Below are 16,646 nucleotides of genomic sequence, written 5' to 3'. Positions count from 1 at the left end.
CTGCAGATAAATACAATGCCCTGCTGTGTGAGCAGCTTAAACAGATGATTTTCAGTTGAGCCGAATTAAAGACTGGGGCTGTTTTATACAGAAAATGTATACAGTCATATTCCACCAGGTGTGTTTGTCTCCTTTTAAGTGAAACAATCCTACATATTAATATTTCTGAATGGATTTTGGCGCGTTTGTTGTCTCCAGGTTAAAGAGGACGACACAGACTCTGGCTAACGTTACAAGCTGGAAGGTTGTTATTAAAAGAATACAAATAAAACGATTGTTGCTTAAAATAAAATGATATCTTACCCTTTAAGCTTTGAATTAGTGACGAGTTTCTCCACTTTTCGCAGGCTATGACATGTCCGTACGGAGGAACCGCATTCAGCACAACATTCGCTTTGGTTTCCATGAAGTCAAACGCAAAACGGTTTCACCGCCTCATTGCGGTTAAAAACACATTTATTAAACTCTCTATCGGGTTATCGGTATATATTAAAAGTTGACCGTTTCCATACAGTCGTGTCCAAAGTATTAAAGTCTGTCATTTGTTTGGTTTTGCCTCCCAAACGTCCAAATGTCTTCCTCTACGGTTTTAAATCGGTTCAGGTGACGCACAGACGCCTTTACGTCGCCCCCTGCAGGACAGAAGAAGAAAAACCAAACCTTAAACTAAAGGATTACATTTGGGTCATAATAATTGAACAAAATATCCCAAAAATAAAAAACAGAAACATAAATAAAATAAAATAAAATAAAATAAATTTAAAAAAAATGAAGCTGAATAAAAATAAATTGAAGCCAAAATATGACCTCAAAGGCAAACCTAGAGTGCAACACTTGATTACAATATTCTCACTTTTCTTTCACTCATCAGGATTTCTCTTTTGCCGTCATTTTTTTGGTTTTGTTCTTGAATTTTTCTTTTCTGACACAAAGCTCTCATGTGGACGAGTGTTATACCGTCGCATCCTGATTGGACAGTTACTTTTGGAGGGACAGGTCGATGCTTTGTGTCAGAACTGAAACATGAAGCAGTGAAACTGAACGAGAAATGCAAATGCAAAAGAGAAACCCCAATCAGTGAAAGAAAAGTGAGAATATTGTAATCAAATGTAGCGGTCTTGTATAGTTTTATTGTAAGTTTTTCCATTGACGTCATTTTATTTTGGTTTCAATTTATGTATTACTGATTCTCGGAAGATTTTGTTCAATTGTCGACACAAAGTTAATCCCATATAACACTGGTATTTCTTTTTGTGCACGTTTGCATAAAAAGTGTTCTCACATTTATGAAGTAGACATTAGGACAATTTGGCTAAATGTTTTTGATGTAGTTACATTAACAGTCATTTATTCAATAAAACATACTTAAAAAGAGCCACCATATCTACACATATCTATGTGACTTTACACCACAACCTGATTTTTCCCTTAAAACATAAGTCTGCTGATATTCTGAATTATTCTTATTGTCAACAAATCCCACGAAAAGGCCAAAACCAACAATGAATTGATCCTACTAACAATTATTGACTCAAATTAACATAAAAATGCAGTAACACAAACTCTGAGCTGGGTAGAGTTACAGTTCACACACAGATTTTAAACAAAAAAACAGTATTAATTATTTTTTATAGATTTTTGATTAGAGGAAAATCAAATCAAATCAACTGTTTGACCTCCTTTGTGAAAACCAAGAAGTTCAACTTTTTACCTGTAAATTTGCTTTTATAAATATGAAATTTAGCCAATAAACTTGAAAAAGATTTACAATAAATAGCTGAGAATTCAATTTAGAGTTACCTTCTAGTATTCTAAACAGTACATGTTCCCAACATAATATGAAATGTTCATCAATATGACTGTTGATAAAGATAAAAACCTAAAAATACTGGTATTGATTTTGTGCATAAAAAAGTATTTTTATATTTAAAAAGTAGATATTGGGGCAATTTGGCTAAATGTTTAATTTAGTGAACATTTTTACATAGTTACACTGAGTCATGTCATCAATAAAACATGTACTTTTTAAAAATGGCCTTCATATCTACACACATATCTATATGATTGTACATAATAATCTGATTTTTCCCCAAAAATATAAGTCTGGTGATATTCTGCGTGATTCTTATTGTCAACAAATCAAAAGAAAAGACCAAAACCAACAATGACTTGATCCTACTAACGACTCAAATTGACATACAAATGTACATTTTCTACTGTTTTCTAAAACCAACAGAGTTCAGTTGTTTTAGTTATTACTGTTAAAAACAGTAATAACTAAAACCAGTGAGCTTGGTGCTGAGAGCACAGACAGGGTGGAGAGGTCAGAGTATCAACAGACAGAATGACATATGGTTGGTTTCAGTCTTTTCATGAGATTTGTTGACAATAAGAAAAACATAGAATAACACCAACCTTATTCTATAAACATGTTATTATGCTAAAGTTAGAGAGAAAATATTTGTCCACACTGTATGAAAGTACAGTGTATATTTTCCAACACTTCATTGAAGCTATACGATATTTACACAGAGTGATGCGTACAAACCCAAGACTCCATGTTTTTTAATGGCTGCAACATCCTATCAAATGGAAATATTATACATCTTGTGCATAATTTTGTAAATATTTCCCCAAATATTCAGCCTGATATATTTGTTATCTTTGCAAAGTGTCTACTAAATTAAGACCTCCCTGAAAACAAGATGATGCTTCCCAAGAAGTTTACCCTCGAATTAAAAATAAAATCTCAGAGTTGGAACAACTCTACACATTATTACAGCAGAGGACCTTGAAAGTTAGTCAGCAGAGCACAGACTGTCCACAGCTGGTTGACTGAACCACAAAGTCCGGACAGCACCGCGTCATCAAAAATGTGGTACTCTTTGGTGTGTCTAATCGCCCTCTCCACGTGGATTCTCAAGTGGACAACGTCTTGTGTGTGTGTCACATCGTCTACATCCAACTGTCCCTTTGGCCTAAGGAACGTTGGGATGACGAGGTTGACTCCGATGGCATCCAGGAGGTCTTTGATATCTAAGCTCTTGCTCGCCATCACTTCATCACCAGGCTCCAAGAGGTTCATAATCCCGCACTCTTTTATGATGTCCTTATCTGAGAGGGAGGCTGTGAAGACGTTGCTGACAAAGCTGACTGCCCCAGAGGGACTGATACCAACCAGCGACTTCAGTGTTGTGGTGCCTCTATAATCACAAGAGTTCCCTGTGCACGCTGCTGTTTGGATGTGGATCCTAGTTGAGTCCAGCACCACCCGTGTTTTGGGAAACGTCGTTCTGAAGAACAGCGGCATTAGCTCATCTACAGCCTGTCTGCTCGGCCATATTGGCAGAGTTCCCAGCATAAAGAACAAGTACTGGCACCACATTATACAGGTCGCCCTGACTATGGCCTGTGACACGTGGAACCGCTCAGACATGTCAACAGGAACAAAGCCCCACCTCACACTGCAAAGGAACAGGAACAGCTGATCAAGGAGACACAGGTGCTGCGCATCAAAGCCAGCGTTCATTGCGTTTTCTTCAGTATTATTAAGGTTTAGTACGTGACTCCATCTCCCAATAGTCTCCGCTGTGGGCTGAAGGGCTAAGTTGAACGCTTTGAGTGTGTTGTAGCCTTTGAATCCACTGTAAAACATGATCATCTCCGGCTCACCTTGGAAGCGCTGGAGAAAGAACTGCTCACTTTTCAGTTCTTTGCTTATTTCCTCCAGGAAGTCGAGCTCCATCTGAGTGGCCTGCAGCTGCTCTCTCACAGTGACGGGCTTCTTCAAATAGTCGTGTTCATGAAGTGCCTCCAAAACATCGTACGGACTGTGAGTGAGACAGAAAACACAGGAGAAAATAGCAAAGAAGAGAGGGGATCAGCCACCAAACTACAACTACAACCGAGATCAGACTGTACAACAACACAATGGCTTCTTTTTAAACGGATGTTTCTGCATCAGTGCCTGGTGAAGAGCATATTATTGATGTTGTGTTATCCCTTTTATGTAGTAGTTCATCTATGGACTGTCTGGGCCCTGCCAAGTGTTTTTGTGACAGCAGAGCACAAATAATTTTGTAATTTGTAACTTACGAGTAAAAAGTGACATTTTAAGAATAACAACTGTATTAATAACAAAAAAAAATTCACTAAAAAACCCCAAAAATGCTAGGTTAAAGTGGTAAGACTAAAATACAAGGGCTACAACGAATAACTACTCTCGTTATCAACAGATTTATTATTGAATAATAAATAAATAACTCATTTACTATCAGGCTGGATGAACAAATCAATTAATCGTTCCATACTACACAATTGGCACTAAACACACAATCATTATCTTTCATCTATAGCTGCAAAGATTACTTGTTTAGTAATTACTCAACAGTAAATTAATTTGCAACCATTTTGATAATTTGATAAAAACGATTTAGTAGTTTTTCAAGTTGTCAGTAATAACAGCTCTCAGATAATAGCTGAACTATAGAGGTGCAGATACTCACTGTGTTGCCTTCATCTTCTAAAGGACCGGTTCACCATTTTTCAAGTGTGTCTTGAAACAACAGTCAAGTGTCCATATGAACAGTGAAAGAGGTTTTCCTTGCTGTAATCATTCCTCCTGTTCATACTGGATATTAAAAGATCCCCTTCGAATGTGCTTTCAATGTAAGTGATGGAGGCCAAAATCCACAGTGTGTCCACACAGTCATTTAAAAGTTGATGTGAAGCTTATATGAGGCTTCAGCAGTCTGAGTTAGTCATATCAAGTGGATATCTGACACATTTACAGTCTTTTTAGCATCAAATTCCCTCTTTGTGTTTCCTCAGACGGTGTTTCCCTGTTGAGCTGCAGTAGAAGTATAGGGAATATGAAGGTATGTCACGCCACGTTGCATGTTGGAACAGGGGCGCCATCTTGTGAGGAACACGCACTGTTACCTGTAACTGCTACAGTGATAAACTGCTTACCTTCTGTTTTGTTTGGCTAAGAAGTTGGTTAAAATCGGTCAAATCTAATGGAGAGGGGAACAGAGACAGAAATGGGTCCCTACTGGGAGAAATTGAATCGCAATGCAAAGCAACGGTATTTGGAGAAACTAAACGCGATAAACAACATAGATCCATATGACTTAGCAGCCCAAGTCTGGATTACAGACCCCGATGCAGTACCTCCACTCACATACCCAGACATTATAAACTGTCTTGTTTTTGGACTGAGTGCAAAGTGTAAAAGTCCGTAGAAGCTCATGAACAGTTTTGCAGTGGCTGGGTGCAAGATCTGCTAATTCACAAGCCGGTAAACTGCAAGAGCACAGTTGTACTTGCAAAGGTAAGGTGACACTCCTTTGTTGGCTGGACTGCATCAGTGGAGAAAGCCTGACACACAGGAATGTGTGTGAGTGAGAGAATGAGTAAGTGAGTGAGTCACTGACTGATGAAGTTGTACCAGCTTTATATAACAGAGTTGTGTAAAGTTATCGCTGACGCAAACCAAACATTTCCTGCTAATTTTTTGCTGCTTAAAAAAATTAAAAACTTTTAAATTACTAAATATTGGGAGGGTTTTATTGTGAAGAATTTACAGGAAGTTACAGATGTTCCTCACTGAATTAGTGGAGCTTCATTAGCACCGCTAAAAACCGGTTAAAACAACAACATATGGAGATATTTGGAGCTGTTTGTTGAGCGGGATCAATTAGAAATAATGCAGGGAGGAATAGTACAAGCAGAAACAGCCACAGTAATGATGATGTTTGATGAAGAGCTGCAGACAGCAAGCACACCTCCAGCAAGTAAACTACATATTTTACCCCTAGGTTGGGAACCACTGCACTAAACTAGCTAACTGTATATAAAGTTTTAAGTATTAAAGTAACATATTTAAAGTATGAAAGTATTAAAGCCCCGTCAGCCAACAGTATGTGATCATGCAGAGCTATCCTTTGGTTTTATAAAGTGAAACATGATAGAAGATAAATAAATGATGCAAACTAGTTGGTAAATAAAATAAGTAAATCAAAGCTGCAAGCAGTGTTGGTCGGGACCTCGCACTGTGGCCCATTGGGGACAGATCATTTTGCTTTTTAAAAATGAGGGATATTTATTATAAGTGTGGTGTGCTTTTATTTTGAAAGATTGATTGACAGGACGAGAATTTTCTGCAGAGTGAGACATGTCTGTCTTGCTCACACCTGTGTCATCAAAGTCATGCAAGTTTTGGGCCCATTCACTTGAATTTCAATTGGTAAATTGAAAACTCTTGATGAGTTTGTGTGTAAAACAAATTATTTTCCTAATTTTCATCAAGTCTATTTTTAGAAAAGGAAAGACTTTTAACCCACATGACCTGGTCAAAGTTTGATTTGAATGGAGAGTGTGAGCGAACCCACACCTTTTTGAACATTTACTGCTTCCACATAGTTTTAGATACAAACTTCATTTGAACTTTAAATGGGTCACAAGACTTTGACCTACAAATCTTGAATTTACATGTGTTTCTATCTTTTATTGTTTTTGAGATGTTAGAGTGCAAGTTTTAAAGTCTTTTCTTGCTCCTCCTGTGATTTTATAGTGAGTGTGTATTGCAGAATGTTTCACAGCACTGAGGGAGTGACATCACCAGGAGCAGTTGGAGAGGAGGATTTTAGATTATGCTTCTTGTGAAATATCCTCATCAATCCCATGACTTTGGCCAAATCTTACATTAAAAATAATATTTTAGTAGGAAATTTTGTGGCGAATCCATTGATACAGGTTTGAAAGTGGTCAGACTTATAGTTTAGATGTCAGAAGCCTCTGTTTGACACAAAGTTCATGCCCATAGATTGCCTCCCCATTGTTTTACATTGTAAGGTGTGATGTGGCACTGCAAATTTCAGGGCCTATTAAATCCAAACCGTTCGAGTTATTACAAAGTTTTTAACAGCTTTTTTTTTCAGCACAGTGCCATAAGTCATGTATTAAAGTTTGAAGCTGATATCATTAACGCCCTCGGAGGTAATAGCGTTTGTTCGGGGTCCAAAATTGGGGCAAAGTCTTATTTTGAAAGGCTGATTGCAGACTTTCTGTTGGATTTAGGTCAGGGGTGTCAGCATATGATTTGTAGGTCTTGATGAGAAAAATAATTGAGTTTTGGTTTGATCTCTCTATGACATTCCTATGGGTTGTGACGGCCATTTTAGTTACATAGGTGGGGCTAGAGAGCACATTTCGGCACTTTAGGGGTTAATTTTTACGTTTTATCAAATTCTTCACCAGACCTGATGTGCGTGCCAAATTTGGTGAGTTTTTGAGCATGTTTAGGGGGTCAAATTTAGGGTTTAAGTGGCATAATAATAAAGAAAGAAACAAACAAACACATGAAAAATCAAAGCTGCAAGCAGCGTTGAACGGGCCCTCGCGCCTCCATGCACATTGGGCCACGATGCAATCGAAGGTCTTCTGTCGTAGATGTCTTCAGACCCGGGCTGTCTTCAGACAATGCAAGAAGGAGATAAACATCACTTCCTTTGTCCACTGTTTTGCCTGCTGCTAGGGCTGCTTCGCTGAAATTTCAGAGGGGGCACTATTCAGCCAGTTTGCATCACTGATGGAATATTGTCATGTAGACGTGTTCAGGCCGGGACTCTTATCAAACATGTAAAGTTTGGTGCAGACTAGAGCATGTGCAATAAAGTTATAGCAACTTCCTCTGTCATGGCGAAGCATCAAATCTCAATGGTGCGAGGATGAGAATTTTCTGCAGGGTAAGACATGTCTGTCTTGCTCACACCTGTGGCATCAAAATTATGCAAGTTTTGGGCCCATTCACTTGAATGTCAATTAGTAAACAAAACTCTTGATGAGTTTGTGTGTAAAACAAATTAATTTCCTAATTTTCATCGTTTATTTTTAGATATATGATATATTGTGGACTTCCTGTTGGATTTAGGTCAGGGGTATCAGTGTATGATTTGTAGGTCTTGATGAGACAAATAATTGAGTTTTGGTTCGATCTCTCTATGACATTCCTACAGGCCGTGGCAGCCATATTAGATATATAGGTGGCATTATAGAGCACATTTTGGCACTTTGGGGGATAATTTTTACATTTTATCAAATCTTTCGCCAGACCTGATGTGTGTGCCAAATTTGGTGAGTTTTTGAGCATGTTTAGGGGGTCAAATTAAGGGTTGACGTGGCGTAATAATAAAGAAAGAACTAGAAAATGCAATTTCTGTAGAAATTGCGTGTGATTGCTGAAAGCGAATTTAGATTGCATAACTGGAAGCTGAACACTATTGAAAAATCTAGCAAGATTAAAATCAGCAATGGATGGAACTGAACCTAAACCGTCATGTTTGTAAGACAGACATGCTATGTATTGAGCTAACATGTCACACAGTAATGTCAGGCCAGATTCTGGTATTTAGCCTGTCAATTGCATGAATTGACAAACAAGCAGTTCAGTTCAGCTCATTAAGCAGATCGACATCACCTGGAATCCTTCATCTCTACTGACCCCTTGAAACGCAGCAAAAAACGGACGGAAGACGAAATAAGAATAAAGAGTGAGAAGAACAATGTATGATTGCTTCAAGCAATCACACAATTAAAAGAAGAAAGAAACAAACACACAAAATACAATAGGGTCTTCGCCCCTTTGGGGCTCAGGCCCTAACAATAGGGTCTTCGCCCTTAGGCGAGGACTACTGTTTTACAGTAGTCCTCTGCCTTTTGGGCTCAGTCCCTAATTAAAAAAGTGAAAAAAAATACCATGAATATCATCGTCATCCTATTAACATGTATAATAACAATAATAGTAATAATCGTCTGTAAAAAAAACAACATCATCGTACTATTAGAGATGATCAGTGTATATAATATATAATATTTAAGCATTTAAGCATAATAATCATCATATCATCATCACCAATCTCAACCTACTAATAATAATTTATATAACAATAATGCTAATCATCACAATCATCATCATTCATCATTAATAAATTGTGGAATATTAATAATATTCCAGATCAATATATTACACACAAAACATTTGATCAGTCTGTTATATATGTATTGTTATATATTAGACTATTCAACAGTATAATGTGTTGAAAGCATTAAAATGTTTTAGTGAAGAAAGCTGAAAGTACAGAGACTGACTGACAAACGTTTGTCTGCTCTGAACATGAACTCTGTACTTTGTGGTGTTTCAGGAGGAAAACTGCCTCAAATAAACTCTCATTTTAGTTTCACATTTTCTCCACAAGCTTTGAATGAGATCCTGAGATGAAGACAGAAGAAAACACTTTGCTCACTGTTGAAATAATAACTTTATTGATTATGTAAAGCTTCAGATTGTTCACACATCTGATCAGTAAAGTCTGTTAAATGACTCTTGTTCAATGATTTCATGTACAGATTCACTTCATCCACACAATCAGTTAGTTTAACCCAGAATGTACAAGAACATAATAAATGATTATTATCATGATAATTACAGTTTGATTGTACATTTCTTTATGAATTTACAAAGTGATGAGAACAAAATATCAATGATGAAGGAAGTTCTGCTGTTTTCTCTGTTTAAGACACTGAAGTGGAAGAGAAACAACAGCACACAAATACATCAATACAAACATGAAACTGACATTTAGAACAAAGAGAAGTTCACATTTTCATCTGAAGAAACGTCAGTGAAGGTTAAAAACATAATCATGAGCAGTGATAGCCTCCATGGATAAAACCACACAGGAAAAAGTCACATTTAAAGAGACTGAAAACATTAAAAGAACAACAAATGAAAAGAAAATAAGTGTTGAAAATCCCAGTTTGATTGACAGCTGATCTCTGTGCAGTTCAGAAACACCACAGCAACGAGCTCTCAGAAACAATGGAGACAAAAACATGAAGAATTACAACAGAATCTGACACATGAAGTCTGAAATGACTTCTGTCTATTTGAGTTTACACAACTCAGCTGTGACTCCATCATTATAACAAAGCCGAAGTCCAGCATAGAGAGGCTGAGTGAATGTGGTCTGGACTCTGTGGAGGAGAGTCATGGTTTCAGAGACGCTGTAGAAGGACAGAATACCTGCTGTGTGATCCAGGTACACTCCTACTCTGGAGGAACCAGGACCTGAGACGGGAGTTCTGATGTTGTTGAACCAAAATATATAACTGTTAGCAAAACAATCTAACATCCAAGATTTGTCATTAAATCCAAATTGACATTCCTTTGAGTCTCCTGCTCTGCTGATATTCTTGTATGCGACTGCTACATAAATTCCTCTCCCGCTCCACTCCACCTCCCAGTAACAACGTCCAGTCAGACTCTCTCTACTCAGGACCTGATAATAAACAGTGAATCTGTCTGGGTGACTAGAATAAGACTTTTGTTGGTTTATGTATGTTGCTTTTCTGTTCCCCTCAGACAATAACAGCCATGTGTTTGCTGTGTTTCGATCCAGTGTGATTTCACATGAATATTTTAAGAATCCAGCTCTGGTCTTGGGTTCTGCTTCTGACAGTAAAACGTCCACTTCAGTCACTGTCAGTGAGATGTTTGATGTTTGCCTTTTCTCCCTCAGGATGTCCTGTAGTTGATCTCTGAGCTCTGATACAGCTGCTGTCACATCCTCAAAGTATCTCAGAGGACGGATATTGATGCTGGATGAGTCTGTAGATGCACTGAGTTTTGACAGTGAGGGGTAGTTGTGTAGAAACTGGTTGTGATCCTCTGTGTGTGACAGCTGCTTCAGTTCAGCGTCTTTCCTCTTCAGCTCAGTGATCTCCTGCTCCAGCTTCTCCTGAAGCTCTTTGACTCGACTCACTTCAGTTTCCTGCTGGGATCTGATCTGCTGCTTCACATCAGAGCTTCTTTTCTGGATGAGACGGATCAGCTCAGTGAAGATCTTCTCACTGTCCTCCACTGCTTTATCAGCAGAGCAATTGACGGCCTCCACCTCCTGTTGAAGCAGCTTCACATCTTTCTCTCTGTCCTGGATTCTCTGCTGGATGTTTTGTCGACTCACCTCGAGCTCTCTCTGCCTCTCAGTCCTTTCTGCTGTAGCTGAGACTGTGTCGTGGCCTTTATGTTCATCCACAGGGCAGAGATAACAGATACTCTGCTGATCAGTACGGCAGAACATCTTCATCACCTCATCATGACGAGAGCAGATGTTCTCCTGGAGCTTCTGCGAGGGGTCGACCAGCTTGTGTTTCTTTAACGGAGCTGCATCGTAATGAGGCTGCAGGTGTTTCTCACAGTAAGAGGCTGGACAAGTCAGACAGGACTTGAGGGCTTTCAGCTTCCTCCCAGTGCAGACATCACAGGCCACATCTTCAGGTCCAGCATAGCAGTGATCAGCAGGAGCAGCTTGGAGTCCAGTCTTCTTCAACTGCTCCACTAATGCTGCTAACATGGTGTTTTTCCCCAGGACAGGCCTCGGTGCGAAGGTCTGTCTGCACCGAGGGCAGCTGTAGATCTCCCACTGATCCTCTTCATCCCAGAAGCCTTTAATACAGCTCATGCAGTAGCTGTGTCCACAGGGAATAGTCACCGGGTCCTTCAGTAGATCCAGACAGATGGAACAAGAGAAGGTTTCTCGGTCTAGCTGAACTCCTTTCTGCGCCATTTCAGCTCTCAGTGGTAACGACTGTCTGAGTTTCACTTCCTGAGAATTCAAACAAGTTTGAGCTGCGATCTGAACAACACGTGTTTCTGCAGTAAATGGAGCCTGACAGCTCTTGTGCTACATCACATGTTGGTTACACCCATCTTCAAACTGTAGATCTGAAGGGGAGGGAACAAGGAAATATGAGCACAGAGTGGAGCTTGTTGTGTTTGAGATCAGGAAGAAGAGGGAGGGCTTATCAAGCGCTGATTCCTTTCAGGTAGAGGAGCAGTTTTAAAAGGATACTGGCTGCTTTTCATTAGGTTAACGTGGCTTCCCTCACTCACGTCTCAGCTCCTCCCAGTGAGGACGGAGGAATTAATTCACCTAAACGTCCTCACTCACTACGGCCTTATTTTGAGGAGACGTCAATGATGCACAGTGTCTCCACTGTCAAATATGTAGAAGTCAGCTATCAATACGTAGAAATTATTACAGTTTAAAATCTAAAGGTTAAATTTAAAATTTATGTACAATTAATTAACAGTTTAAACTGTTACTTTACAATTTCTACATATTGATAGCTGGAAGGAAAACACCTGATAACTGCTCTAATGTTTCATCATTTGATTATAGATCTACAGCAGCGTCTGTCTGTCACACTTCCACTCCACTACATTTCAGAGGGAAATATTATACTTTCTACTCCACTACATTTATTTGACAGCTTTAGTTCCTTTTCAGATGAAGATTGGACACAATGGATAATATAACAAGCTTTTAAAATACAACACATTGTTAAAGATGAAACCAGTGGTTTCCAACCTTTTTGGCTTTTGACGTCTTACAAAAAGTGTGCGTATACGGAGTCACATTTCAGATGTTTTATTGTTTTTATTGTTTTATGGTTTTTTTAGGATCCCTTTTAGCTGCCAGTTTAATGGTCGCTAGTCTTCCTGGGGTCTTCACAAGAAAATGATTACAACAGAACACAAATACAGAGTGTTATTGATAATAAATTAAAATAAGTAAATGAGTTGTTAACAATGATGATAAACTAATAGAAAGCATGAGAAAAGTCTTAAATTCATGCTGACTTTGAAGACTTAGCACAACATTAAATTAACTGTTTACCCATTCATGAAGATAGTGAAATAAAAAAAAAGTTTAAAAGAAGAAGATAAATATAGGAGAAAAACAAAAACATTAAAACAACAGTCAATCATATGTTCATCTGCAATAGTTCACTTTTCAGTGTCTTTTTAAATCTATGTTTATTCTGTACTAACCTTGTGGATGCTGGTAGCTTGTTCCAATTATAATATGGCTCTTTAGCACACTGTAGATTATAAATTATTATTTCTAGTTTGAGGAAGTACCAGTTCGCCACCTAGTGTCTCTCTGGTGAAATGAGTGTCACTGTTTTCTATATACACTAATTGATCAGCTAAAAATGAATGTAGGATTCTTTGAGGATAAAACCTTCCTAAAAAATGAGAGAAGGCTCACAAGGAGTCTGCATTCAACTGTCAGTCATGAGAGAAGTTTATGCAGAACAGTCACATTTGTTCTATATGAGCATTGATGTCTATGAGTTGTAAACAGCTCCACCAAATAGTGATTTTTCCCTCTAAACTTCTCACATGGTTTCAATAAATGTTCAATCGTGTGTGTGTGTGTTTGTGTGTGTGAGGATATAGTGAGGACGGAGTGCAGAAGGGACAGAAGAGAAAAAAGAAGAAGAAGAAGAAGAAAGAAGTGAAAAAAAGAAAGAAGAAAGCTACAGTGCTGTTCAGGGGCATCTCTGGTTGGGTCCAAAGATGAAGGGGCGCCAAGGTGAAACCAGGACGGGTCAGAACAGCTGGACCAGGGCAGATTTGTATTTATTTATTTTTTCCCCATTTTTAATTATGTCTAAGTTATTATACTCCCCTTTCTCTCCTCCTCCCCCTTCCTTGCTAGGAGGTTACTGGCTTGTTGCAGGTCAGATCCCCTCTAGAACAGCCCCCACCCCTACAGGAGGGGTCCGTTCATTTGGGTCTGAGGAGCAACTTTCTATCTGAAGGGGTTTAAATGGAGATTCGACCCTCAGACACCAAGCTGTCCAAACCAGTCAGGCCACACACACAGGAAAAAGTGACATTTAAAGAAACTCAAAACATTAAAAGAACAACAAATGAAAAGAAAATAAGTGTTGACAATCCCAGTTTGATTGAGAGCTGATCTCTGTGCAGTTCAGAAACACCACAGCAACGAGCTCTCAGAAACAATGGAGACAAAGACATGAAGAATTACAACAGAATCTGACACATGAAGTCTGAAATGACTTCTGTCTATTTGACTTTACACAACTCAGCTGTGTCTCCACCATAATAAAGACAAAGTCCAGCATAGAGAGGCTGAGTGAATGTGGTCTGGACTCTGTGGAGGAGAGTCATGGTTTCAGAGACGCTGTAGAAGGACAGAATACCTGCTGTGTGATCCAGGTACACTCCTACTCTGGAGGAACCAGGACCTGAGACGGGAGTTTTGATGTTGTTGAACCAAAATGTATAACTGTTAATGTTACAATCTAACATCCAAGATTTGTCATTAAATCCAAATCCACATTCATTCGAGTTTCCTGCTCTGCTGATATTCTTGTATGTGACTGCTACATGAACTCCTCCCCCTCTCCACTCCACCTCCCAGTAACAACGTCCAGTCAGACTCTCTCTACTCAGGACCTGAACATTATTAATGAATCTGTCTGGGTGGCTAGAATAAGACTGTGGTCGACTCATGTATGTTACTTTTCTGTTCCCCTCAGATAATAACAGCCATGTGTTTGCTGTGTTTGGATCCAGTGTGATTTCATGTGAATATTTTAAGAATCCAGCTCTGGTCTTGGGTTCTGCTTCTGACAGTAAAACGTCCACTTCAGTCACTGTCAGTGAGATGTTTGTCCATTTCTCCCTCAGGATGTCCTGTAGTTGATCTCTGAGCTCTGACACAGCTGCTGTCACATCCTCAAAGTATCTCAGAGGACGGACATTGATGCTGGGTGAGTCTGTAGATGCACTGAGTTGTGACAGTGAGGGGTAGTTGTGTAGAAACTGGTTGTGATCCTCTGTGTGTGAGAGCTGCTTCAGTTCAGCGTCTTTCCTCTTCAGCTCAGTGATCTCCTGCTCCAGCTTCTCCTGAAGCTCTTTGACTCGACTCACTTCAGTTTCCTGCTGGGATCTGATCTGCTGCTTCACATCAGAGCTTCTTTTCTGGATGAGACTGATCAGCTCAGTGAAGATCTTCTCACTGTCCTCCACTGCTTTATCAGCAGAGCAATTGACGGCCTTCAGTTCCTGTTGAAGCAGCTTCACGTCTTTCTCTCTGTCCTGGATTCTCTGCTGGATGTTTTGTCGACTCACCTCGAGCTCTCTCTGCCTCTCAGTCCTTTCTGCTGCAGCTGAGACTGTGTCGTGGCCTTTATGTTCATCCACAGCGCAGAGATAACAGATACTCTGCTGATCAGTACGGCAGAACATCTTCATCACCTCATCATGACGAGAGCAGATGTTCTCCTGGAGCTTCTCCGAGGGGTCGACCAGCTTGTGTTTCTTTAATGGAGCAACATCATGGTGACGCTGGAGGTGTTTCTCACAGTAAGAGGCCAGACACACCAGACAGGACTTGTGGGCTTTCCGCTTCCTCCCAGTGCAGACATCACAGGCCACATCTTCAGGTCCAGCATAGCAGTGATCAGCAGGAGCAGCTTGGAGTCCAGTCTTCTTCAGCTGCTCCACTAAAGCTGCTAACATGGTGTTTTTCACCAGGACAGGCCTCTGTGTGATGGCCTGTCTGCACTGAGGGCAGCTGTAGATCTTCCTCTGATCCTCTTCATCCCAGAAGCCTTTAATACAGCTCATGCAGTAGCTGTGTCCACAGGGAATAGTCACCGGATCCTTCAGTAGATCCAGACAGATGGAACAAGAGAAGGTTTCTTGGTCCAGCTGATCTTTCTGCGCCATTTCAGCTCTCAGTGTCAACGACTGTCTAAGTTTCACTTCCTGAGAAAGTGAAACAAGTTTGAGCTGCGATCTGAACAACATGTGTTTCTGCAGTAAATGGAGCCTGACAGCTCTTGTGCTACATTACATGTTGGTTACACCCATCTTCAAACTGTAGATCTGAAGGGGAGGGAACAAGGAAATATGAGCACAGAGTGGAGCTTGTTGTGTTTTAGAGCAGGAAGAAGAGGGAGGGCTTATCAAGTGCTGATTCATTCCAGGTAGAGGAGCAGTTTTAAAAGGATACTGGCTGCTTTTCATTTGGTTAATGTGGCCTCCCTCACTCACGTCTCAGCTCCTCCCAGCGAGGACGGAGGAAATAATTCAGCTAAACGTCCTCACTCACTACGGCCTTATTTTGAGGAGACGTCAATGATGCACAGCGTCCCCACTGTCAAATATGTAGAAGTCAGCTATCATTACGTAGAAATTATTACAGTTTAAAATCTAAAAGTTAAATTTAAAATTTATGTACAATTCATTAACAGTTTAAAATGTTACTTTACAATTTCTACATATTGATCGCTGGAAGGAAAACACCTGATAACTGCTCTAATGTTTCATCATTTGATTATAGATCTACAGCAGCGTCTGTCTGTCACACTTCCACTCCACTACATTTCAGAGGGAAATATTGTACTTTCTACTCCACTACATTTATTTGACAGCTTTAGTTACTTTTCAGATGAAGATTTGTAACAATGGATAATATAACAAGCTTTTAAAATACAACACATTGTTAAAGATGAAACCAGTGGTTTCCAACCTTTTTGGCTTTTGACGTCTTACAAAAAGTGTGTGTAGTCGGAGTCACATTTCAGATGTTTTATTGTTTTTATTGTTTTATGGTTTTTTTAGGATCCCTTTTAGCTGCCAGTTTAATGGTCGCTAGTCTTCCTGGGGTCTTCACAAGAAAATGATTACAACAGAACACAAATACAGAGTGTTATTGATAATAAATTAAAATAAGTAAATGAGTTGTTAACAATGATGATAA

At 39.4% G+C, this 16,646-nt stretch overlaps 2 protein-coding genes across 2 annotated transcripts; both read right to left on the bottom strand.

Moving 5' to 3' along the window:
* Positions 1–402: 402 nt before the first annotated feature.
* Positions 403–5,807, bottom strand: LOC137183533 (uncharacterized). Its single transcript, XM_067590675.1, has 2 exons — positions 4,506–5,807; positions 403–3,830 (listed from the first exon to the last, which is right to left on the bottom strand). Exons 1-2 carry the CDS (start codon positions 4,517–4,519, stop codon positions 2,777–2,779), a joined length of 1,068 nt encoding a protein of 355 aa, XP_067446776.1. The 5' UTR covers positions 4,520–5,807; the 3' UTR covers positions 403–2,776.
* A 3,500-nt stretch (positions 5,808–9,307) lies between these two features.
* On the bottom strand, positions 9,308–15,804 carry LOC137183748 (uncharacterized). The gene is made up of 2 exons (XM_067591053.1): positions 13,943–15,804; positions 9,308–11,744 (listed from the first exon to the last, which is right to left on the bottom strand). Exons 1-2 carry the CDS (start codon positions 15,689–15,691, stop codon positions 9,945–9,947), a joined length of 3,549 nt encoding a protein of 1,182 aa, XP_067447154.1. The 5' UTR covers positions 15,692–15,804; the 3' UTR covers positions 9,308–9,944.
* Between the last annotated feature and the right edge of the window lie 842 nt (positions 15,805–16,646).

This window comes from Thunnus thynnus, chromosome 5 (assembly GCF_963924715.1).
Source record: "Thunnus thynnus chromosome 5, fThuThy2.1, whole genome shotgun sequence".
NCBI classification, from domain to species: Eukaryota; Metazoa; Chordata; class Actinopteri; order Scombriformes; family Scombridae; genus Thunnus; species Thunnus thynnus.
This window is presented reverse-complemented; position numbering and strand designations above follow the sequence as displayed.

Coding starts and splice junctions, on each gene's coding strand:
- LOC137183748 (XM_067591053.1), bottom strand. CDS start 15,691: ATGTTGTTCAGATCGCAGCTCAAACTTGTTTCACTTTCTCAGGAAGTG. Junction 11,745..13,942: donor CTGAGTTGTGTAAAGTCAAA/TAGACAGAAGTC, acceptor CATGTGATGTAG/CACAAGAGCTGTCAGGCTCC.